The following is a 26,686-nucleotide window of genomic DNA, read 5'->3' on the forward strand; positions in this document are numbered from 1 at the left end:
AAGATCTGCTTTAGAAATTCCACAACCTGATAACTCGAAGCCTTGCTCAAATGTATACATCCTCCATTGATCTGGAAAATGGGATGCCTCCTCATTCCAATACTAAATTGCTCATGATCGATGAACCGTGCCGATATACAAGTGGCCAGCAGTTGCTGGCTATTTACAACAAAGGGAAGATAGTGATGAAATAGATGAGCATTGTTAAGGTGGATGGACATGTTCATGGGATTGCCTAGAGCAGCATTGAAGAATTTGAAGTGGTTGCACAAGATGGGGTCAACAAGAGCAGCATGGATAGTCTTTTTGCAGCTGAAACGGGCCGGAAATATTGAAGCTCTAACATGCGAATTGGAGAAGGCATCTGCTATGAAACCAGACTCGGCGGCCTTCAGACGACTCTCTTACCACTACTTCAGAGGTGGCAGCTTCTTGATCCTTTCACGGCTGTGGTGCATATCAACAAAAAAATTGGCGTTCTGAGAGAGGGAAGGGCACTGAGAGCTGTTAATAGTGGGACATTTCTTGTGAATGAAAGAAAGAATCCCTTCTTGGTGGGTAATATTGTGGAAAAAGAACTGGAGCAGGCATGCAGCGAGGCCAACAAATGGTTCTGCTAAGAAGGCAGGCAAGAGGTTCAAGAAGATATCAGAAATTGAAGCTGCTGACATAAACCCCCAGGAAGAGTCCAACATATTGACAGAGAAGTTGACTTCAGGATACATGAAGCAGATAGAGTATCTTGAAAAGATCCATAGTTTTGATGCTGCCAAGAATTGAAAAAATGGACTCGCCTGCAGTACCAGAGATCCAATCTTTCTGACAAAAAAAAGACACAAAAGAAGCATGTTAAAGCAGAAACTAAAGCAGCAAGGCAGTATGACAAGAAGGGCAATATAACTTTGCATTTGGAGGATGTACCAGGAGGTAATATGCTAAATTTAAACTAGTATCTATGAACATACATGCTATCTGCATGAAGCAATAATTTCCTACTTGAATATTTGCTTTATTTGCTCAACCCTGATAATTGTATCAAAAAGTGCACCGTAGCCCATGGTCACAAGTTCATCATTCCAAAATGATTCGATAATCTCGACAACTTTAGAATTTGAAAAAAAAAAATCAGCAAATTTGAAGGAGTTTGGAAAAGTTCAGAAAACCAAAAACAAGAAAATAAGAAAACAAATTTCTAATCATGTCTTGTTATATATATATATATATATATATATATATATATATATATATATATATAACATTTAGAGAAATTCCAAGGGGAAAAAACATGAGAATTAGACATTTTGAAATTTAATAGGATATAGCCCTCAACTCTGAGCTGTTATTTCCTTTTTATTATTGGATATCACATTGAAGGCCTCGGAGGCAAAGACCATAGTAGTTCATCATGATTTTTTTGCCGAATGACCATGAAGGTCCATTTCAAAGCTTTCTTACACAGGAAAAAGAAAAAGGCTATTTTTTTCTTTTTAAACAAAATGAATGAAGGACAATAAAACATATTCCTATGTAAGACTAGATGCAGGGACTTCATGCCACAACTAAAAATTTGTAAATCTCGCAGACTATTCCTCTTTCATTTGCAAATCAGCAAAACAATAAATTGATCGTCGAATAATTCCCATTTTCTTAAAAAATATTGCCAAATATTTTGACTATGCTATGTAGCACAGATTAAAGCCAACTTATATAAAACCTAAACATCTAAAGGAGTATTGTAATTCTTAAAAAATGGTCAAATTATTCATGTCCAATAAAACCATAATGGAAATCATGGCTAGTTATCCGACATACAACAAAGGCCGATTTATAAGAGCAAAACAAGAATAAATAATATAGAGATTAAATTCTTTACATATTATAGGATATTTTATGAAAGGCTCAAGAATTCAACATATGTATCCATACACATATAACTTCAAATATGTCGTCTGTGGAGAAAAGGGTAGGAAAAGAGAGATATAGAACGGGCAAATAGAATGCTTGTTATCTATATATATATAAATCATGGAAAATGCAAATAAAAGGCTGATCACTTTCATTTCTATCTTAGATTAATTGGCATATTAATCTTGTTGGCAATAACTACTTTGAAAAAAAAAATGCATATGGATATAACAAAAGTTGAATGTATTCTTCTACTTACAATATGAGATGGGTCTCATGGCTCTGCTTGCAGACTGAGGCTTTGAGTGTTAGAATGGCATCATAGACCGACCAGATGGGATTCTTAGGTATGGATGGTATGGGACCGATAATAACATCAAAGGAAGAGGATTCTCTCCGGTGGCCTTTGGGTATGTAGATGGTTGAGGAGAGATGGTAATAGGATCATTTCTTTTTAGGTTTATGAGCATTGGAAAGTTTCTTGGGGTAGGCTTGCAAATGCTTATTTGGTTTTATAGACCATTTCTTGATGCCTTGCTCATGCCAATTGGCGTGAATAAAGTTTGGGATAGTTATGAATTTAATTATAAAGATTCTCTTGGATGTTGTTTCTATAAATACTATTTAGGGCATTGGGATAAGTTTTCAAATGTTTTTTTGTATTTAAGGATTGTTTTTTTGCTCATGCTAATGATATAAATCGCTTAGGAAAGGACACATGATGACACATTATTTTATTGTCGCAGTATTATTGTTAGAAAGGATTGCTGATTTTTAACAGCTATATGGAAATAATTATCATATGTATTTTTATTTGATAAGAATGATGCAACCCATCAGATTCTCTTTGATGTTGTTATAAATGCTTTATTACTATAGAGTAGTATATTGTCTCTAATGGACTCGTTGATGCTTGGAAAGGGATAATCATGTGGTCATTTGGCTTAAAAATCTATGGATGGTACCTAGTATTTTTATTTTTTGGGATAAATGTTCAAATGTTTATTTGTTTCTAGAGAATATTTCTTGATACCTTGCTTAGGCCAATGGCATGAATAAAATATGCAAGATGATATATGTTGATGCATAATCTGATTCATTATTATTGTTGAAAAATTTTGTCGGCTTTGTACGGTTATATGGCAATAATTATAAATCTGATTCATTATTGTTTGTTGAAAAATTTTGTCGGCTTTGTACGGTTATATGGCAATAATTATAAATCTGATTCATTATTGTTTGTTGAAAAATTTTGTCGGCTTTGTACGGTTATATGGCAATAATTATAAATCTGATTCATTATTGTTTGTTGAAAAATTTTGTCGGCTTTGTACGGTTATATGGCAATAATTATAAATCTGATTCATTATTGTTTGTTGAAAAATTTTGTCGGCTTTGTACGGTTATATGGCAATAATTATAAATCTGATTCATTATTGTTTGTTGAAAAATTTTGTCGGCTTTATACGGTTATATGGAAATAATTATAAATATCATTCATTATTGTTTGTTGAAATTTTTTGTTAGTTCTATGTGGTTATATGGCAATAATTATAATATATAGATTTATTTGATATGTACGAATTTAATTCAATGAATTCTCTTGGTTGTTATTTTTAAATGCATTATTATCATAAAAAATAAAACATATATTTCTATTTGGTACAAAAAACATATCCTCTTTAATGGACGCCAAGGATATTAATTCTCGAAGAGGATAGTCATCAATTCATCTGCCATGTTCATTTTTGTAGACATTTTTTGGTGTCTTGCTCACACTAATATCATTAATAGAGTTTTGGATTGGATACACAATTGCATAAATAGATGCATTATAGTACTATTAGAAAATCTTGTCAGTTTCAAATAGTTTTATAACAATAACTGTTGTATGTAGTTTTATTCGATATGTATGAATTTAATTTAATAAATTTCTTCAACATTATTTCTAAATATTTTGTCAGCATAATTTTGGAAATTAGCATTTCATTGAGTCCCATAACTTTACACACTACCCAGAGTAGATCCACAATGAATTCAGAATTAAATACCTATAAGTCAAGTATGGATCAAAAATAGACCTATCAAAGAATTCAAGACTGGGTGATGGTTGGATAAAAGAACACCCAATATGAAACCAACCTAACTGAATCATTTTAAGGCATGGGATCACTTTTTTGAAAAACCTAATCAGACCTAGAACTATTTCAGATCTGACAAGTTACGTAGAACATAATGCATGGTTGTAGTCTTCTATCTTTCAAGTTCTTTGTAATTTTTATACTTTGAACCTATATTATTGGTGATTTGTATGGAGGGAATGAAGGAAATTGAACTTACTATGTACAATTACTTGCTCGACACCAAAACCGAACTCAACTCATACCTAATCTAAAGTTGATGAGTGCCAAGGGGGAGCATGGGGTCCTTGCTCATATAGGTGGGCAGAGTTGATCTTGCCCAAAGTCCATGTGACTACTTTGCAGAAGTTCCCCTAGTTGATTAATCACCTCCTTAGAAGCATGCCAAGTAGCAATTGATTCAATAATAGGGACTAAGTTTGCATTCAAAGGATTTTTTTCTTTGTCTTTTTTTTTGAGTTGAAAATGAAGGAAGTAAGGTACTATTTTATTAGATAGAAATGATATGTACATTCAAAGGAATTGAACTTGCCAATTAGACTTTCTTGAGATTGTCCTTAACTAGGAAGCTGCTCTTGCTGAAAATATAAATTCACCTTGATACAATTCGGATGTCGGGGTATTAATTGTTTAGATGTTTTTGCATTGAGGGTGGTTCGACGAGTCATGCTAAGAGTACCTCTAATTTCATTTCACACTGGGGCCAATGTGTGGCCTGCACACTAGTAATCTCGAGCAAGGCTAAAGGGAGATCACACAGCAACCTACAGATGGAGGCCATTCTTTGAAACAAGTCTTGGCTCCAATGATTCTATATGTGCTACAAATATAAATGAATGATATGTACCAAAATTGAATATGAATACAAAATTTTATATCCTTCTAGGTTTCATTTCTGTCTCTACTGGACCACTTTTGTTAAAGATTATTCACAAAGAAAAGCAAAGATGGGTGCATATTATTTCTTTCAAAATCAGCTCAGCTACAGATGCATTCTAATCAGAAAAGATTATTTGTCAAGTATACTAGAGACGGACTATGCTCCTCTCGATGGGAGAAGATATTCTACTTCTCTGAATTCCAAAATTAATAATGAAGCATCTAAATCAAATATCTATATTATTGATCATAATCTGTGCCCACTAAATAAACCTAAAAAGATATTTATATGCTAGCATTCTAAAATATATGATAAAGTACTTAAATTGAGAATTTATCCAATTGATTATGATCTATATATACCAAAATATATATAGATTAAAAAATAATAGATAATAAAATATGGTTTGATATGATTCCAGTTGTTTATTTTTTTCTATATGATTGATACGCATATCAGACATCATGAAAATATGTAATTTTTAGTTTCTAAATATTTTTAGTGGTATAGATTAATAGTTTGGATCTTTAATTTGGATATCGTTCATCGATGTCAGAATTGACAGTACATTCCTTCTCCTCTCGAGACGAGCATAGTCTATCTCAGCATAGTATATATTATCGACTCAAGCATATATTTGCACTCAACTAGTTCCTAACCGGGCATTAGCTGATGGGTGTATAAAATTTGCAATGCAGATTGAAAAGAGAGATACTCACATTGCCTTGGATGGTTCCAAATCTTCAGTAATGCAATCAAATCTCATCCATGATAGAATTGCCGAGTATTAGAACTTCTCACAGCCTACTTCACAACGATCCTCTGAACCCTACTGAGATAAGTTGAGCTGATGGAAGGCAAGCTTTGGGTTGTTTAAGCTAGTCTAAAAACATGCAAGTATGTTGCTCAAGCAGCTCATGAGCCTTTTTTTTTTTTTTTGAGAATAAATGAGCTACATAAAAATTATTAAGATTGGCTTATAACTTATATGTCACATTTATGCGGACCTGCCTGAAGTTTGATGTTGGCTTGACTAGATATTGAACCTTGAGCACCGCCGACGAAGGATGAGCTTGAAGCAGACCACATTATCGAGCCAAGCCCACCATTACGTTCCGGCCCATTTATATCTAGCTTCCTCTGTGGCCCCATCGCTAACCCACTCCGGCGGCCCATTTATACATTGCTCCGGTTGGACCGCTGTCGGCCTTTATTCCCCCTTCTACGAGGCGGGTAGCCTTTTGATTCTTCGCCCCCCGAAAAAAACAAAACACTAATAATTCCCTCCTCTCCAAAACCCTAATCCCCTCCTTCTCCGTTCTCCTCCTCCTCCATCCTAAACCCTGGTCCCCAATTCTCCTCTCCCTTATCCTTCTGCTTCGATTCTTCATGAACTCCATTAGCAGCAGCAGCGAAAGCTATGCACAAGCTCTGGCGCGGAAGCACAGCCCATGGCCCCGCCCTCTCCACTGTGGGCTGGCTTGAATCCAAGGCCTCTCGCGCGCTCCCCAAGGTGCCCCTTTTCCGCATTCTGATGCCCGCCCTCCACCTCCGCCTGCCCCCCTCCGACGCTCTTCTTTGGCGGAGCCACGGTCAACAGAGCCATACTCCAATTTGGCGCTGCGTTCTTCCCCGGCAAGCTCGGGTTTCGCACTCGTCCCCTTGGCTGCGCGGCGGCAGGGGGAGGAGCTTCAGGGCGGCGGAGGCGGTGAGGAATCGGGAGAAAAGCGGGAGCTTGGAGGGGTCTGGCGGACAAGGGAGGAAGGAGGAGGAGAGCGGCGGAGAGGAGGAGGATGGGGTTCCCGAAGAGGAGGGGAAATCCTCCAGGGCGTTGCAGCAAAAGTCGGCGGAAAACCACAGCAGTGTGGTGGAAAGGAGAGGTAGGAGCGGAGGTTCCAATGCCCCACCCCTGGGGAGTCTGGAGCTCTTGGAGATTCCTGGAGTTGGGCCTCGAAATCTTAGGAAGCTGGTGGATAAAGGTTTTCAACGCGTGGCCGAGCTCAAACAACTCTACAGGGATAAGGTATATTTTTTGCCTTCAAGATTTCTAATTCAGTACCTGCACTGGCTTGCTGCATTATAGATTTTTGTTGAACTTTGTTTCTATTGTGAGATAAAAATAAAATTTAAGCTTGAATTTTTGAACAGTTTATGTGCCTGTTGGTTCTGATGGTATTTTTAGCTTGTCACTGCAATATAAGTAGTTGCTCTGGTTGTCTTTTGCGTCTGTAGGCAGGCAGAAATAGTTCAAGTGGTAAAAATTAACAAGACAATCTAATGGAGATTTGGCTCCACAGAGTTACAATGTTTGGTGCCATTTTAATGGGTAATTTCCGCACTGAATTTTCATGGCATCTTTTGTGGTTTCCATGTTAGACTGTTGCCTCTTTTTTTGTTTTTGTGTTTTAACTTGCTCATATAACCTTTTATCCATTCATTTATGTTTTCTCATAGGTCTGTTTACAGAGAAGCGTTTCTTCACATACTTATGTGAGATGATGCTTAATTTTCGGAATTATTGGTTTTAGTGAATTGTTGTTTTCTGCATTTGATTTTCGGATGGTGCTTTTTCTCTCGGACATGCATCTAATGAATATTTTTTTTCGTTTTTCTTATGTTCTATACTGCAGTTCTTTGGGAAGTCTAGCCAGAAGATGGTTGAATATTTACAGAGCTCAGTAGGAATTATTCACAAGAACCATGCGGAGAGTATAACCTCCTTCATCAAAGAAAGTGTGGATGAAGAGTTGAAAGAGGAAACTGCAGAATCTGATGTCATGCCTACACAAAGGAAACGACTCACCTTTTGTGTTGAAGGGAATATTAGTGTTGGAAAGACAACGTTCCTACAAAGAATAGCTAATGAAACTATTGAGTTACGTGATCTTGTAGAAATAGTACCAGAACCTATCTCCAGATGGCAGGATGTTGGTCCTGATCACTTTAATATACTGGATGCTTTCTATGCAGAACCACAAAGGTATGCCTACACTTTCCAAAATTATGTGTTTGTGACGAGGGTAATGCAGGAAAGAGAGTCTGCTGGTGGAATAAAACCCCTCAGGCTGATGGAAAGAAGTGTTTTCAGTGATAGAATGGTAAGCATAATATTAATATGTGATCTGTAGACAATAATTATTTCTTTTCAATTGTACTATGTTTTCAGTCAAATTCACATACAATATATTGTCTAATACCTGTTTGCTAAAGTTTGAAACCTGTATGTTGATCCCAACATGCAGGTTTTTGTGCGTGCTGTTCATGAAGCCAATTGGATGAATGAGATGGAGATTAGCATCTATGACTCATGGTTTGACCCTGTTGTGTCAAGTCTTCCGGGACTTATCCCTGACGGGTTCATTTATCTAAGAGCTAGCCCTGATACCTGCTACAAGAGAATGATGCTCCGTAACAGGGCAGAAGAAGGTGGTGTCTCCTTGGAGTACTTGCGAGGCTTACATGAGAAGCATGAGAGCTGGCTTTTCCCTTCTCAGTGTGGAAATCATGGTGTCCTGTCAGTCAGTCAGTTACCATTCCATATGGATAGCTCCTTGCATTCTGATATAAGAGATCGCGTGTTATATTTGGAAGGTGATCATATGCATTCAAGTATCCAAAAGGTAAACCTTTTGTTAGGCATTTCTTAGGATCAAATTCACAATGAGTTTCTGATGGAGTTTTCTTTATCCTTGACTAGGTTCCCGCTTTAGTGCTGGATTGTGAACCAAACATTGACTTCAGTAAAGATATTGAAGCTAAAAGACTGTAAGTACTCTCTCTCTCTCTCTCTCTCGCCCCCTCTCTTCTCTCTCCATCTTCATAAGCAAATTGATACACTAGCTTAAATTTTGCTTGTAAATATTTTTCCTTAGTTTGAGGTAATTTTGTTTTGCTGTTGTAATTGTTCTTGTTTCGTATTCCAACTTGAATCCTTTTCTTATGTTTTGAGTTTTATATTGTATGTAGTTCTTTGTTGTATGCACATTTTTTGACTGATGAAAATCTCTAGTTATATGTAAAACATAGAAACATGATTTGTAGATATTAATAATTATGATCTGTCAATTAAAAAATGCCAAGTTTTGGGATAATTAGGGGCACATCAAGCTAGATGAAATTTTTCGAGGCATGCCCTATTATTCCAGACAACTCAAGTTTGGCTTTTGTTCATGCAGGCTTGAATTCTACTTGTCCATGTTAGACTTGCCTGTGGATATGTTCCAATTTGGTTGGAATACTTTTGATGTGTTATTGATTTTCATTTTTAAAATATCAATATTCTGGCTTATGAGCTGCAAAGTTGCATGTCTATCTAAGATAAAATAATACTTCAGATCTTATTCTACAGATCATAGCTCCTCATGGGAAAAAGCAACTTTGCATAGTAGTGGTTTGTCTTCCCCAAAAAAAATGTTTATCATTCCTCTTGGTCAATAATGATACAATTCCTCAACGGTATATGCCAAAAAAATCCTAGCCAAACATGTTACTGGGCCTAAATTCGATTTTCAAGCTGGACCTAGTCTTGAACCCATCCTATAGTAGGTGAAGCTCAAACCTGCACGCTAGCGCAACGTTCATCCAATTTAAGGTTGCAGCATTTTAATGAGCCTATTTTATTTTCAATTTTGGGGCATCACTTGTCTGATTATATCACATATACAATTGAGTGATATTCAGGATTTCCCGATATATAGCAGCATGAAATCTTTGTATATTTCTTGACTTAGAATTAAGGTTGCAGCATGGTAGTACTGACTCATTGTTTGAACAACTGTTTACTTGTTCATTCACTTTGAAGCGACAAGGCTGTTTTTTGTTGATGATGGCATGCATCAGTTGGATGCTTCATAAACACAAGTTCCATCTTAACTACATGGATTTTAGGACTGAATTATGCAGTTCTTCAAATAATATTAGATTTAAAAGTTTGCCTAAGTTTTTGAAATTACCAATTCTCTTTCCATGGATGGTTACTTAATTTATTAATATGCCAAAATTATTAGTTCAAAAATATGCAATATCTGTAAGCAGATGAGAGAACATCTTTTTGATTGATCTCATTGCTCGTTAACGCTAAAAAGTGATTTCAGATTTGAATCCTATTGACGGTATGCAAGCTCAAATTTTTTTAGTAAAAAAGAAAAGATAGAAAAAGATGGGCTATGGCAATTAAAAATCTACATGATAAATCGCACCCTACAGCATTTATAATGACATAAAAAAATGCCAAAATCGATTGTTACTTGTGCATCAAGTGGACATGATATGTGGTATTTTTGCTGGTTAGACTCCAGAAAAGGATACAAGATCTCCACAAGTGCTGTTTGGATTGGAAATTTAAGCGTTCGAAATGGGTACATTTCTTAGACGTGTGATGAGGAGACAAGGAATTGTTTCTTGGTGGATTAAGCAGGGCAATATGCGATGCCATATGACCATTTAATATAGGAAATACTTGTATGGAAATAATTAAATTCACAATGTTGCATCCAACTAAATGTTGGTTACACTCAGACCAAGTGCATCTGCAGTAGGTGTTGAGTGGGATATCTGGTAAAACAAAGATATTTGCTTGTTAGAAGTTTAAGGCATGCACTTGTTGGGCTAATGTAGTTGAGAGGAGATTGAATGGTATTTTCATACATAAGGATGACTGAAGGTCTTGAAACAAAGGGGAACGGATGTGTGTTGAAGGATCAGAAAAGTGAGAATAAGAGGTGGAGACTTGGGAGTACCTCTGTGGAGGAGTTTAAAGAAAGCTTGACTTGACATAATCTATTCTCTAGGGAGAAGGGTGAAGCATGTCATAATCACCCTACTAATGTGACAAAGCTGGTGGATTTTGTATGTCATGGTTTGATATTTTCTTCATTAAAGTATACATGCTGCAAGTTTTCTCTATATATCACTGCAACATGGTACGCTGGGCTCTTGATATCTGACTCATGAAAGCTTGGTACCTATCCTTTGTCTTCGATGCTTTTCTTTCAAAGATGGGATGCTCCCTTATATAGTTCAGTTACAGCAATAGCTTATATATTGGGGTAAGTCTTGACAGTTGTGTTTATTGTATATTTTCTTCTTATGCTGACAACTACCATGCAGTGTACTTGATACAATGGCCAACTTTTGACGAACATAATTCTTTTAATTATTCTCTCAAGGTATGCACGACAAGTCGCAGAATTCTTCGAATTTGTGAAGAAAAAGAAAGAAGCTTCGTCTACAGAATCTGCTACTGACGGTAAGAACCAAACCCAACAAGTAGTGCTTCCTCCCAAAGGTGGTCTGTGGGTCCCAGAAGGCAGTCGTTTCCCAGAATCTGCCCTAAAATCTCTTGACTTCAGAAGAGCCATGTCATTCCTCTCTGGTTAGCTGCCGCTCCAGCAACCAAGCAAAATACTCTTGCAGATGTGCAGAAATCCTTAATGAGATGAAGGATTTTAGTAATGTGGAATATGCTTCAGGTGCTAGACACGTCATATTGATCCATCTGGAGCTAATGGATGGAGCTAATTTTGGCTCCAGAAAGAAACTAGGTCCATGTTGTAAGGGTATAACTTGTAGAAAATCTGGTGTTTATGTCAATATAACATGTTAGGAGTTGTCTTGATGTAAATGATTTGATGTTGTATGGTTATGGAAGTTCAAATGGTGGACGTATGCTTCCAGAATCCTAATTTTGTTTGAGATGGATGACTTCATTTGACTAGTTTCATTTGGGTTAGCATCGGGCATTAATTACACTCCCTGATGGACATATTCCAGAGAAGGAATGGAAGAAGTGTGTTCAGGATATTCAAGGCCGTATGATTGGTTGTGGTGCCTTTCACCCTTTATCAAGGGTGGGAGTGGATATAAACGGAGACAATACTAATCAGATTGAATGGCGAAAGAAGATTTAAAGCATGCTCATTTTTTCTCTTTGGAATGAAATCGCCACAGGTTATCTAGCAATGCCTCTGGATCAAAATGAAATCGTCGCTGTGCTAATGTTATTCCTTTTTAAGTTTTGGGATGGAATGACCACTGATGACAAGGATCAAGTTTTAAGGCTTGTTTAGAAAGGTCGATCCTAGAACAGATGGTTCAACTACAGAACTTTTTCAGCTTGTGGGCCGGCAGCACCTGTACCATTGAAATGGTTTGTCGGTAGAGATGTTCCCACTGGTGCTCCTTCAAATGGTACTATAATTTCTACTTTTAGCTTGAATTTCTTTTTTTTTTTGTCTATCTACGTTCCATAAAATTCATACGCTCCATGGACAGAGAAAAAAATGGAGTGTTGGTCAAAGCAAGCCGCCCTATTCTATTACCAGACATAACTGGGAGAAGTTCGTCTGCTGGAAATGCTTTATTTCGTTTTGTTTTTTCATTTTCTTCTCATCGAATCCATGAGGAACTTGTCATATTTATAATCTTTTTGCAGTCTGCTATATTTACAAATCTTTCGTAATCTCTTCTCTTCACCACATGATGGGTTAGCAAAGTGTGAGCGGGGCGAAGGAAAGTTCAAAGATCACTTTTGGATGGATGATTGGACTATAAATACAAAAGATTTTGTTCACATACTCTACATATTTTTTAAGTCACGTACAAGCTGCTCTTTGCTCTCTTTTTTTGTCCCTCTTTTCCCCTGAGAAAACACACCAGCTGCTTGTTCGAACATCATTACTATGTTCAGCTACTTCGATCTTTCTTGCTAGTGTAGGTGCTGCGTCCATCCCAGATGATCCAACCTCACCTCCCCTACATTGTTCTGGAGCTGGATGCTGCTCAATTAAGAATGGTGAAACGTCTTAACTTCAACAGCTTCACCTAGGAGGCCTCTCTAGTGCAATCCAACCAAATTTCCCTTTCCTAAAGTCACTCAACACACGGACAGCAGCGTGACTAACATCTCCATTAAACAAGTGAAGGGCAAGTTTCTCGAGGAATCTGCAATCAATTATTAATGCCAAGCTGACGACTCAACATTTACAGGAAGCAGAAAGTGTGAATAAATAAATCATGCAGCAAAAGGGATGCATACATTTTACCACAGCGACCATCTGAATCAATTCTATAGCGCTTGCAGAGAGTATCTGAGCCTGTAGGAAACCAGCGAGTGCAATTGGCAACTTGACAGGATGAGATAAAACAGTAGCATTTTGCTTCTGGTTAAATGATAGAAATGCAAACATAAAGTTACGAAATGTAAACATAAAATTACAAAAAACTATACAACTGACTGATCTATTCTCAAGGAAGTATCTCAGAGGATCGTGTGGATCAATAGAATTGCTATAGTATACAAGGAGGTCTCCAAATATTTGACAATAACGTGTCAGAACTGTTTGAATTGAACAAAATAATACGTACACAACAAGAAAGTTACTATCATAATTTATAAATAGAAGCATAGATTTTAATACTTGCATGGATATTTGTTGGTATATGGACAACAATATAGAACATGGTAGGAACAATCCTACCTATATTGTAGTGCAACCCTCATTGTCTCTCTACCAAGAGGACATCTCTGCCTCGCACCTCCACCATACATGCATAGGTGCAACATGCTTGATTCTTTTTATTGACAAGGCTAGGGAGTTTTAAATGTAGAACACATAAGCATTAATGATCAGGTTAATCTAAAAAGCCTAATGGACACTTATTATTTTATCACCAAGAGAAGCTAAGCTCAAAACTTGTGAAACTTCATTTCAAGTTTATATACAATCAAAAGTAATGAGCTTTTGGTGAGATTAAGTTGCAATTTGTATTAAACTTGGTGCAAACTTGAAGACCCACAAGAATTGAACCATTGATAGCAAAGGAAACAAAAGCTGCAGTTAGCCGGTAGTTTCCATAGTGCAAATCAATCCACAACAGCATATGCTCTACTCCTCACATGTTTATAGGATTAATGCTTAAAAGAAGCTTAATGACAAAAAACAGAGAATTTCCCTAGTATTTTGCTTTTAGAAACAAAGATTAGAACTGAGAGTGCAGATTAAACATGGCAATCACTTTGCATCAGACTGTAGTAAATGGGGACTAATTATCACATGACTTCCTAATGGAAACTCCACTCAGGACCTTCATGTTGCCCTCAAGCGCATATGAGCATCGATGCCTAGCAAATTTTGCAGCAATAATAAAAACCATGACTATACATGAGTGAAACCAAAGCTTTGAAAGAGATTTATCTGATATTTGAGGGCATATTTACTTGATGTTTCATGTCATCCATTTCTGATGGTGCATACGAGTTTCCAGAATACAACTAGTTTGACCACCATCTCTGATGGCATGTGTCAAAACAGGTTATTTAGGGTCTGCCCAACTCGATTTTTGGTATATGTTGATCTTGAGGTACAGAAGGCTGTGGAAGAATTTCTTGATACAAAAATATAGAAAACTAATGTAATTCAAAAAACAAAGCACAGCACATAGAAGCAACATTTTGTGGAAATGTTGATGGAAGACTAAAAGTTCCATGAAGATATTTTTCGTCATCTTGGTTCTTTTATGCAAAAAATGGTAAGAGATACATGAGAACGTCCCAAATATGGTTAAAGTAGAGATGCACCTGTTGAAAATGAGATCAACAAAAAACTATGAAGGCTATACATAGCAACAACCCCCTAATTTCTTCCCTTCATTCTGCCCTCCTAAATTCTCAATTTTGATCCACCTCTTGGTTCAAAAGGTGTTGATCATAACATCACCTCCTAGTTGGTTCAAAAGATCATGACGAACAAATACAGACTAGTAATTTAATTGCCCTGCAATGCAATTTAGCACCCTAGATTTCCTAGTACTATCAAATTTAGTGTGACTCTGTGCACAGGCAAATAACCTCCCGAGCATCTGATACTAAATTCAGGCAATCAGATATAGTGGTTCATGAAAAGTGTGGGTTCTCAGCACAGATGGCCTGCTATATACTTTGCGCACATAGAGTTTAGAGTGAAATTCTAAACACAGGGTTGTGTCTCTCTATATGCATGCATGTGCAGAGAGGCACTCATGGGATTTTGGAGAGTACTTAAATTTTAGCTTGTTGAGTCTGAGAAACCAACCTACTGCTGGAAGCCTTGTCAACATTTGTACAAGAATGGCAGCCACATCAGCAGCATCGTATGATCTCTCCCCAATGTCATCACATATTGCAAGCTTGATTGCAGCTGCCTGGTCCCTAATTCGCATTGGTAATATGCCAGGGGAGTCCAACAACTCTAAATCTTTCCCAAAACGGACCCATCTGTTCAAAGATACGTGAGAGCAATAGTACTGAATCAAAAGCTTACAATTTATTTTCCATGCAGTTAAACATGAAAGATTTACAAAGGAACATAGAGGAAATTGGTTTATACATAGTGAAATGATAATAATGCCTACTTCTCTAAGAGAGAAAAGAACAAGGTTCTAAGAGGAACTTACTTCAGTTGTCTTGTGACACCTGGCCTGGGAGCTGCTGGACACATTCGCCGCCTCAATAAACGGTTAATTAGAGAAGATTTTCCTACATTTGGATATCCAACTATTCCAGCTCGGACCTGTAACAGAATAGAAAAATAAAATATGGATAATAGAATTGAAAAAGCAACTGCAATTCTAAACTTTATGATGAAACTGACACGGTTTCAATGAATACATTATTAATGAGACATTTTATGGAACTGGACCTGTAGCAGAATTAAGAAAACATTCACATAATTGCAGTCAAGAACATATTGTCCATTCCTGAATTGAAAGACAAAAAAAAAGGCAAAATCTCTGACAATTGCCATGAATATATCATTAATGCATTCACAAAGGGGCAAAAAACACCAAGAATTATTTTGGATAGTTGAGGTGTAATAGAATATTACAAATCTGAACTATTGCTTTTTGAATGCTGATATAAGGTGTTATTTAGAGCAAATTGAGTGGGTTGGATGAAAATATTATTTGGCATGCTGGAAAAGAAAAAGGGGCAGCATTGCTCATAGGGTTTTTTATGGTAAGAAGAATGATGTACCGGAAAACTGCAACATGTATAACAACTACTCCAAAAAATTCATCATCAGATCCTCTCCAGTATATAATAAAGACAAAATAAGGTTATAGGAACATTAAAATCTTGCAAAATGTCATTGATGACAGGCAACTGCTTTAATAGATAGCTTACTGGGTTATCTAGATGGCCCGCCCATGCACCCGCCTTAACATCTTGTATTATGTTTGAGTATAAAAGGTGAGAGCAATTTATAGATTTGCCAAGTTGATACTTACAATTGATTTACTAAATCTTATTTAAGATGTTATATTTCATTTGTTGGATGACAAGAATTTTTTAGGTTTCTCCACCTGTTTGTAGCTTGCAGGCGCTTTTAAAACAGTGTTGACTGATAATTGAAGTGTCGAATGACAAAAAAAAAAAACATTCCAGACTTTGACTCCTGATCTTCACTGGTTGTTGCCCAAAAAAACACAACAGACTAATATGATAATAGACAGATTGTTATCTAAATACAGATTTCGATATAGACTTGTGATGCTGACAAAGTTTTATAGCTGGTAGAAGCAACTATAGGCATCTCAACCTTACCAATCTTTGATCCCAAAGATCTTCTTCCTTGGTGAAATAAAGAGAGTGGTGAATAACATTCCCCTCGAAACTATCAATGAAATAGTTGAATGAGGAGGCTTCATCCTCAAAAGAAAGCCATATCCGCTCTCTCCACAGGGAACACATCACAATATGTGATATCATATTTCAAAAATAATTAACCATAACCCCTTTCCACACAACAAAGTAATCAACAATATTGTTTGAGAAGTTTCAAAAGACTTCTAAATTCTAATCAAGGTACGCTATCTCAATACCGAGCCCTATACCATTGCCACCCTATTACTTATCGATATGCCTGGTACAAGGGCCAGTTTGGCGTACCAAGTGTTGGTACACCTCCCATACTGCGTACCAGTATGGAACCGGTAAAGTATGATAATTTTTTTCATTTTATGAGATCACAATTATGATAATGATTACTTAATAATTTTTTCATTACATTGTCCAATAAAGAGAATCTCACTAAGTGAAGCCAAACCACACAAAAAATAATTAAAAAAAGAAACAAAGAAAGAAAAGAAATAGACAAAAGGAAAAGTGTCATGCAGGGGAAGTGAGGAACCATATCCTCCATCTCATCATCAAAGGCAAAAATTAAATATTTAACTAAAAATACACGAAAGAGCTCCAGAGCATAGTCATCCACTACTCCCAACTAAAGGAATATAAGCATTATAGGAAGTCTTCAAGCTAGACACTCGCACCCTTGCAATTCCATAATATTTCTCATTAGCCTTACCAACATCTCAACCATTTATCATTGTAAAGAACTCAACAATCAATGGTTAAAATTATATTCCCTTGTAATTCCATAATATTTCTTATTAGCCCTACCAAACATCTCTACCATTTATCATGGTAAAGAATTCAACAATCAGTGGTTAAAATTATATACTAAAAAGAAAGTGACTTTCTGTAAGATATTTCTACTTAGCTTATAAATTGCATATCCAATCCATACTTCAATCCACATTGTTGTCGTCATAACATTTCCTCGTCACCCTCCATCTTAGAACACCATGATGCACTTGACATGACAAGGGCTCTTCAAACACAACTGCCAACACTCCCATGACAACCCGCAAGACGTAATCGCTTTCATGAATTTCGAACTGTATATAATTATAGTTTACAAATCATAAAAAGTTGATCTATGTAATCACATATGTTACGAATTCAACTAGTATGATTGTTACATGTAAGGGGTTATAGCTTATTATAATTGTACATATTAGTAATAGACCTATTATATCGACCAAAACTTTCAACATTTTCTCCTATATAAACATGAATTTCAGAGTCTGGAATCGTCTTCACGAGTCCTTTCTGATAGTTTTGGTGTGCAATCCATGTGAGCACACAATGGTTGCTCTCAAAGTTAAGGACCCTTGCAATAGTCACAGCTAAAAACTCTGACATGTTCTTTTGCATGCCTGTGTTGGGATGTCTAGGTGACAGGAACATCTGGTCGTATTCTCTTGATAATTGACAAGACGAAATGGATTATCCAAGGAGTGGATTGCCGGTGTTCTCTTTGGGTTTCTTGGTTCAAATGGCAAGTTTTGGGACTTTTTTTTATGTTTTAAACTGTACCTCGTGGTATTCTTTTTATTTTTCTCTAGGTTTTGCTTTTCAACATCATTCATGGTATAAGAACACTAATTCAAATGCACAAGCATGCCCCACATGCACATGTAGCCATTCAAGAACACATGTTCTGCTTGAAGAAAATTGGAAGAATGAAGAAATATAGGAAAAGATGTCCAATGAAGATTCAGAAAATTCATTACAGGACGAGGTAGGAGTCCCTTAGCTCTACGTTTCGTATTCACGCCCGTGGCTAATAACTTTGCAAGCCTTCCAAGTTTCATAGTACCCTGCAATGGCACCAAATATATAACATATGACTGTGAAACCCCTAACAACCTACCATAAGTTGGTCAAGTATTTGGGTTTGGGAGATACCATTCCAAGCTGCCCATTAGCAAAAACAACTTTTATGCCCCGCCTTGTGAAGAAATTAGCCCATGAATTTCTGTCAGCAGTGGATATCATGTCTTCCCTATTTAGAACTAGAATTTTTTTCCGATTGCCAAGCCAGGAATCCATCTGCTCAGACAAAACACCTTTAGGAATTATTTCTTCAAGTTTGCTTTTCATGAAGCAAATATTAGAGCATCACCTGTGGATGGCTGGTAGCCATAGGAATCCTGGCATCACGAACTTCTATGACAACATCCATTAACTTTAGTTGTTCTTTCAACTCTTTTTCTGCTTTTGCAATATGACCAGGATACCACTGCAGGATGCCAAAGTTCAAAGTTAAGAAGATTGAATGCTTAGCAATTGCAGAATATTAAAACATTCAATTCCAAGCCATAATTAGCTATTGAATTTCATGCTGCAAAATATCCCATCACAGATCACTTCTGCAAATCCACACCTCATATGTACCTGCACAGGACGTAATGACCTTGTCCAGTGATACACATCAGCATCCAAACTTTCCCAATCACCTTCTTCATGGAAGCTCTCATTCACATATTTAGAAAGGTTGATTTTCTCTTTCTGGGGCCAATGTAGTGATGTTCCACCAGCAATCTGCAACATTTCTTTTTAAAATTCCTAGCATTTTATCCAATATGCATGTACTATGAATAAAACTAACAAGCTTTGTACCATTTAGCAATCTTTCCAAGATTACAAGAACTAAATCCCATGTAAATATTGTTTGTTGAGAATGAAATCTGAAAATAATGGCAATTAACAGCTGAATTTTGCTGTGCAAAGGTAAGTCGGCAATTCAAGGCCAGAATTAATGTATGAAAGATCTGAACTGAAAATTGAGAATAAACCCTATCACTTAATAAAATATTTTCAAATATACAGTCGCCATGAGAAACAAACCTCATAACTTCGATAAGAGGTTGGTTTTGAGGCATGTACTCAGCAATTGGTGATTATAAATGGAGAAATCCTCCAAATGAAAAGCATGAAAGGAACTATGACAAAATGCTTGAACCATTCTCAGCAAAGAGAATGAGGGTAAGGTACTAATGTGAGCACAAAGTGCCAGGGGGTTAAGGAATCACCCTCAGGATTTTCTGCAATCCAACATGAGAAAATCATTTTGCTTCAAATCAAAAGCAAATGCATCATTCTTTTGTATTTAAGGTTTCTCTTGTATATAAAGCCATATAACAACTCCTAAACCAGAAAGAATACTTATCAGACACTTCCCAACCAAAATCGTACGAAGTAGGATTCTTAGTTCAACCTGAAAACTAGTAAAAAATTTTATCAATTTGACTGAGATTCCTTTCTAATCTGATACTGAAAATTAAGGCCTACATTTTGGCGTCATAATGACCGATTTACTGAAAATTGAAACATAAAATTATTAGACCACAAGGTCAGTTCTAAAACAATTCCTTACATGCCTCAAACATGCATGTATAGCTCAAGTCATGCCTCCAAAAATATAGCAGACTTTGAGCTGGAAATCACCCATGTGCACTGATATCTTATAACTAGTTGGTTCCTGATTTGCATTAGGCAGAAAACAGCCTTTCTCTATCTTTAGCACACTTAAATATGCCCATGCACAGCGCATTTTTCAGTAATGCAAACTTATTACAGAAAGCAACATCAAATAAAATTAAAAGCTAATCTGACTTGGATCATATTCAGAAAACATTTAGTTCTGAATCATATATTCATGTTCTTTAATAACATAAAGAAACCAAACTGCTTTAACAATTTAAGCAAGCCTACAAGCAACTAAATGAACAAAATCACCGGCTGACACTTATTACCAGCAACATTTGCATTTGTCAGCATTGCTGAGCCATAAAGCAGCGGTCTTTGAAAACACTAGTCAATTGCGTACATGAGAGGCTTGGGACTTCAAGGTATAGAAATCTTCTGATCATTTAACCGGCAAGTTGATTGCTTTCTGTAATAACTCATATTCCTATTAATCAAATGCAATCCCACGACCTCCTGATTGTAGATAATAATTAACAATTCCTTGTTGAATGGATAAATAAAATGGTTTTGAATGACCATTCCTGTACCAATACTAAGCACCAGTCCTCCGTCAATTACGTTTATGCTTTCCGCTAGAGCAAGAACAAGGTCTAGCAAAAGCATTTGAATAGAAGCATAGAAGTAGCTCGCAAAAATAACCAAAAGAACAAGGAAGAAGAACTTATAAGACGAAGGGGTTTCAAGAATGGGAGAGATGTCGAAAGACGAAGCAAAAGAAACCCTAGAAATCTGGGTGGTCACTCACCGCGTTTGAGACAAAGAGTCTGGGAGCCACCGAACGGAGGGACAGGGTCCTGAAGCGCCGAGTTGGGGAGAGGGAGGGCCGAGGGTGGGGCAAAGGGGCTAAAGACGCCATGGGAGATCTTACAGAGAGAGGGGGAGACAAGGAGAGGTGAGGCGGGCTGGTTAATCCGCAAAAGGTGCGAGTTTTCGATGAATTTTGGATGTTGGATCCATTTCTATTTCACCGTCTCCTCGAACAACGTCCCTAAACAACGGCCCTTTTTCCCTGACAAGCGATGAGAGGAGGAAAAAAAAGGACTTTTAAGGCAACGGATATGAGCATTTTGGGATAAGAAAAAATTATACTTTGACATTAATTTATATAGAAATAAATAGATATAATTCTTAATTTTTATTGGGAAAAACTTGTATTGTTGCAGTTATTCTTTGTGTGTTTGAATACTACAAGATAAAAAATGTTGTTTGGATGTTACTTAGTATGTACCAAGTGGATGAAAAATGTGATTTTTATGAAAGTTTAACTTTCAAATCTCTATCATTATATAATATCATATTATATAATATAATAATGTATTAAAATATTATATTATATATTATATATAGAATATTTATTATGATTTTATATTATACATTATAATATAGTAGTACAGCACAATATTCTGATATATTGTATATTTAATATTATAGCATATATATTATCATATGTTTATGTTGTAATAATTATATTATCCTATAATAATATTACAATATACCATATAATATTATAATAGTTTATTATATAATACTATAGTATTATATTATTTTTATATTATTGTATTTAATATATTATTAAAAGTAAAGATGTATTCTTTTTAGATTGTTAGATAGAATATTCTTAGTTCCTTAGTTCACAAATATCTATAAAAATAATAAAATGAACAAGCTAGTATTAATTATTTTTGTGGTTTTATGGGCATGCTCTCTTTCTTTTCTAATCAAATTAGATCCATTAAAAAAAATAACTAAAAATTTTAAATAAATTAAAATTTTTTAACTTAGTTGGAACTTTCAGTTATCTTGGTAGAAATATAATATCTGTATTCTCATCTCAACAAATTATTTTTTGGAATCATGATGTCTTTCTACAGATCGCAAGTCTATTCATTAGCTCCTATTTATGATGCACATGAAATGTAGATAGTGGTTATGACCGATCCTGCCCCAACCTCTCTCCTCTTTCTCTCCTCCTCTCTCCTTCACTGCTTCACATCCTTCCCCAACTCTCTATATCTCTTTCCTCCCCCCCTAATTACTCCTTTTTCCATCCAACCCCCTACCCCATGGCCCTCTATATCCTCATCCTTCCTTCCCTACGTGCCCCTCCCTCTCTCTCCCCCAACACCCTTAGCCTCACTCGCTCTCCTATCTTCCAAGGCCCAATGCCAGCTTCGATCAACTTGAGACGATCTATTTTAAGGGTGTAATACTCATTTGCCAAGAAGAGTGCTGTTAAACAAAAAATTGGGAGCAGGCAGTTTCCATATGTTGGAACAACTCTCAATTATGGTTCTTCCAATTCTGCCATATAATACAACAAATTTTCAATGGATTTAAGATTGAAAGTATTAACAACATTAACCTAATCCAAGATATTCAAGTGTAGGCTATAGCTTCCAAATAAGATTTTCATACTAACCAAGCTTTTTTGTCGGAAAATAAATAATGGTTCCAGTCTTCATTAGGTGCAAAACATTGTGGACAAAAAGGTTGATTAATGCCCCTATTATAAAGAGTAGTAGAACAAGGCACTTCTATCAAGAGCAACTCTCCATGGAAATGACTGATTTAACCCTTCAATGCATAATATTAATCATATAATACTATCATATTATCATACTAATAACATATTTTTTATATATATATATACACGCACACACATTACATCATATCCAATTTCACAAAAAACGTCTTTTTTATTCACTTATCCTCAAATAACATCAAGACAATATTTGTTATCCCTGGCTAGCATCCAATTAGAAAACAAAAGAACTGCAACCATTTTCAAAGCAAGAATAAAATTTATCCCTGCTAAACCTGGCATTATCTATTCACCCCGGTTTATCCCTAGAAAACACATCCTGGTTCCCCACAAGGTCTAGAAAGAGTAGTAATTTGACTGCAAATGGGAAGTCATTCTCAAGAAACATAAATTTCTACGATTCCCCGTACAGAGGTGCAAATGGAGTAACACATCATGACTAAAAGTATAGTCACATCCTTTTGATCATTTACATGAATAATTACTTGCTTTGAAAGAGGCAAGAAAAAAGAAGTATAGTTTATAAAATGAAAGTGCAATTACTAGTTTTATAGCATCTAAGAAGAGTAAAGTCAGTGATTTGCATGAGTTCTAGCTAAATGATATATAGCAATATCTTCAAACAAAGTTTGTGATCACAAAGTTGAGCTGATATACCAATGGTCACTTAGTGAAGCTCTGAATGTTGTTACATATGGTCATAAGTTCTGTTGTGGGGAGGGGAGGGGGCCTTGAATTTAGTCCCACATCGGCTAGTAACGGAAAGGTTCCATACCTTAAATGGGGGGTGGAAATTCTTTCCTCTCGAGGCGCCTTTTGAAGGGCAAACTCGTGAGGGCACCAGTCTCCCCCCGTCAGCGCTGGACGCGCGGGCCGGAGCGCCCAAAGCGGACAATACCTCGGGAGGAACGTGGTCCTCTTTCTCTGCTAGCTTAATGTGGGCTATGTTGTTGCGCGAGGCTCCGGCCAAAGCGCCGTCCCCGCAACAGATGGCGCGCCAGGTAAGGGCGCCTCCTCCCTCCATTGACTACCCTTCAGGACTGTGGGGGCCCCCGGCGTTAAAAACCGGCAAGGAACCTTCCCGCTGGGGGGCTATGTTGTGGGGAGGGGAGGGGGCCTTGAATTTAGTCCCACATCGGCTAGTAACGGAAAGGTTCCATGCCTTCAATGGGGGGTGGAAATCCTTTCCTCTCGAGGCGCCTTTTGACGGGCAAACCCGTGAGGGCACCAGTCTCCCCCCGTCAACGTGGTCCTCTTTCTCTGCTAGCTTAATGTGGGCTATGTTGTTGCGCGAGGCTCTGGCCAAAGCGCCGTCCCCGCAACAAGTTCTTTTTTTTTTTCTGATAAATTGGAGGAGGAAGTCATGCTTCCCCCATTTATGAATCATAACAAGCGAACATCGTCCTGATCACGTATGAATCAGTGATGGCTACTCTTAAAGACGAGTTCCAAAGCAATCACCAACAATTTCAGTAATTTTTGGTAAAAACGGTCGATAACAACTATCTATCGTTGCTCATCCAACGTTCTGAAACAATTATTTTACCAATCAAGTAGCATAAATATTTGCAACAAGTTCAATAACTGATCATTAATGCCAAACTGAAAATCTCAAATTCATGTAAATGTTTCACTCAGGTTGGGAGCACAATGATAGCTAGATCTTAGTGCAGGTTTCACCTGTACAGGATACTTCTGCAACACGAGGTGATTTTGCAGACGCTAATAGGAGCTTAAAAACTATAGAAATTGTTATTCACTCGAACTATAGAAAATTTCTACGACTTGGACTGTAGAGAAAAAAGAGTGGGAAGTGACATCTTGTCAACCTCTCCCTCAAAAAGTTCAAAAAAAAAAAAAAATCTTGTCATCAGCTTCTCTGGCCACACACTAGATCTTACAGCATGAGTTTCCGGATTTATTGCATGTAAATTGTAGCATTGGCAATCTTGGGAATTTGCAGTGCACATGTTCTTTGCTTGGAAGCCCAGCTCTTCGTCAACACGGCGAGCATTTTTTGAGGCTGAGATCTGAACCGAAGACCCCAACAACACAAGAAAGGCTATGTGGAGACGCTTCCTTCACCTTGCCATTTTTTTCTACGGTTTGTCCTCCGTCGTCTTTGAAAGAGCCCCTGGGTCCTTGAATCAGTCTCCCATGCCTCGCTTTCACATGGCATCCTTTTCCTAAAGCAAATGTGGTGGAATAGAGGCCGCAAGCGAATGAAGTACAAGTCTTTGCCATTAAAAACGCAGGAAAGATTATTCCCATAGTCAAAAGTGAAGCACTATGGCTCTCTAATAATTATTTTTTTCTTTCCCTTCAAAATCAGCACGGTTTCCAATTTCTAGCCTAGATTAGTTCCAAGATTCGCTAAAACTGTTCGTCTGATTTGATCTTGGTCTATCACTTGGCCTGAGACACTGGGAGGAAAAGAGTGAAATTGTCCCCAAATAAATAAACTCTGTATTAGTTTGCTATCTACCCAAATAAAAAGTAGGAATTAATGCGGACATATATGTTTCAATACAGACACATGCAAGAAAGCTTGATCTAGTCCTCCATTTTCTTTCTTGTATTGATCAGTGGCAAGGGAAAAAACATGCAAGAATATTATTAATGTTGTTAGGATTATTATTAAATAAACTTATGGCCCCTTCTCTTGTTGGAGTGGGGTGGTGGTGCTTCCACAAATATTAATGTTGTTAGGAAGATCTCTTAGCCACGTTCAAATGGTCCTTCGCATGTAAGGCAAAACAGATAAAAAGATTAACATGTCAACACGCGATTGGAGCTTGCTGTTGAATCCTTCCCTTATACCATACGTTTGAAGATCCTGCGAATCTAAATCTAACAACCAGGAGCACGGAAGAAAAAAAAAAAGAAGCAACCGAAGTCTAGTCGCATGAACCATCCTTTTTAATTCACCCTTCTGCCCTCACCCGCCCCCACCAACATCCCAACTGTTCTCTCCACAAACACCTACAAAAGCCCAAAGTCACTCTCCCACCCCCAAGTCAATCTCCATTTGTAATTCACTTTAGAGAGGAAAGCTAGCCACGCCAAATGGCCAAACTCCTCCTCCTCCTCCTCCTCCTGACCACCACCACCACCACCACCTTGTTGGCCGAACAACCGTATAGCTTCATCCAAAGCCAAAAAACAGCCCCAAAACCCCGCCACGAGAAGCTCACCCACCTGCACTTCTTCTGGCATGACGTATTAAACGGTCCCAATCCGACCGCCGTGCCGGTGGCGCAGGCTGCAACAACGAGCACATCAAGCAGCTCCTTCGGCCTGGTGAACGTGATCGACGACCCGCTGACGGAAGGCCCAGAGATGGCATCCAAGCTCGTCGGCCGGGCGCAGGGACTCTACGCGTCGGCCGCGCAGGAGGGTTTAGGCCTGCTGATGGCCATGAACTTCGCTTTCATGGATGGCAAGTACAACGGCAGCACGATCACCATTCTCGGCCGCAACGAGGTGTTCACGGCGGTGAGGGAGATGCCGGTGATCGGCGGCAGCGGGCTCTTCCGCCTGGCCCGCGGCTACGTCCAGGCCAAGACCCACAATTTGGACATGAAGTCCGGGAATGCGGTGGTTGAGTACAATTGCTTTGTCTTCCATTATTGAGCTTATCTGATGTGCATCCACTTTTCCTCCTTTCTTCCAGTATTCTGGGTCCGCTTGTGTCGGGCGGTAGCCCCACACCTTTTTATTAGCACGCTATTGTCACTTAGGCGGCTAGCCTAAGATTATTCCCCTTTCGAATAAGAAAAGTACGTAGAACTGTGGTTGTGAATTGTCGGTTGGTTGATAAATCTTAAAATTAACCTGGTGCTGATCTAAATTATTAGGTGGTTGAGGCAGAAATCGCCTATTTAATCTAGAACGTTCTAGTGTTCTCATCCGCACGTGCCATCGCATCTTATTCCGGGTCTCTCATTTGTGCGAGCCTAAAATACGACACCAACCACCAACCTTGTTCGTCCTCCGCTCCACTTTCAGAACCAGTGATGATTAAATTATAGAAAGGTCGCCAGGATCCAGGAAAAGAGAGCTTA

At 37.6% G+C, this 26,686-nt stretch overlaps 2 protein-coding genes and 1 pseudogene across 8 annotated transcripts; 2 read left to right on the forward strand and 1 right to left on the reverse strand.

Moving 5' to 3' along the window:
* Positions 1–6,131: 6,131 nt before the first annotated feature.
* LOC103702646 (uncharacterized) lies at positions 6,132–11,603 on the forward strand. Its single transcript, XM_008785158.6, has 5 exons — positions 6,132–6,949; positions 7,557–8,024; positions 8,169–8,546; positions 8,624–8,691; positions 11,094–11,603. The coding sequence occupies exons 1-5, from the start codon at positions 6,347–6,349 to the stop codon at positions 11,302–11,304; spliced, it is 1,728 nt and encodes a 575-aa protein (XP_008783380.4). The 5' UTR covers positions 6,132–6,346; the 3' UTR covers positions 11,305–11,603.
* An 849-nt stretch (positions 11,604–12,452) lies between these two features.
* On the reverse strand, positions 12,453–21,101 carry EMB3129 (GTP-binding family protein). 6 transcript variants are annotated; one of them, XM_008785160.5, is made up of 9 exons: positions 20,826–21,101; positions 18,986–19,132; positions 18,714–18,830; positions 18,497–18,640; positions 18,322–18,408; positions 15,358–15,473; positions 14,997–15,178; positions 12,962–13,019; positions 12,453–12,867 (listed from the first exon to the last, which is right to left on the reverse strand). In XM_008785160.5, exons 1-9 carry the CDS (start codon positions 20,934–20,936, stop codon positions 12,744–12,746), a joined length of 1,086 nt encoding a protein of 361 aa, XP_008783382.4. In that variant the 5' UTR covers positions 20,937–21,101; the 3' UTR covers positions 12,453–12,743. The 6 variants fall into 6 exon arrangements, with proteins under 6 accessions (XP_008783382.4, XP_008783381.4, XP_088571172.2 ...); XM_008785159.5 differs by having other exon boundaries at positions 12,962–13,085; XM_088715046.2 differs by having other exon boundaries at positions 20,347–21,101.
* A 4,321-nt stretch (positions 21,102–25,422) lies between these two features.
* On the forward strand, positions 25,423–26,424 carry LOC103702649 (dirigent protein 22 pseudogene; annotated as a pseudogene). Its single transcript, XR_015974986.2, has one exon. The product of XR_015974986.2 is annotated as a dirigent protein 22 pseudogene (transcript).
* Positions 26,425–26,686: the final 262 nt, after the last annotated feature.

Source organism: Phoenix dactylifera, chromosome 2 (genome assembly GCF_051530095.1).
Source record: "Phoenix dactylifera cultivar Ajwa chromosome 2, Ajwa_hap1_PhDact_Kaust_v1.1, whole genome shotgun sequence".
NCBI lineage: Eukaryota > Viridiplantae > Streptophyta > Magnoliopsida > Arecales > Arecaceae > Phoenix > Phoenix dactylifera.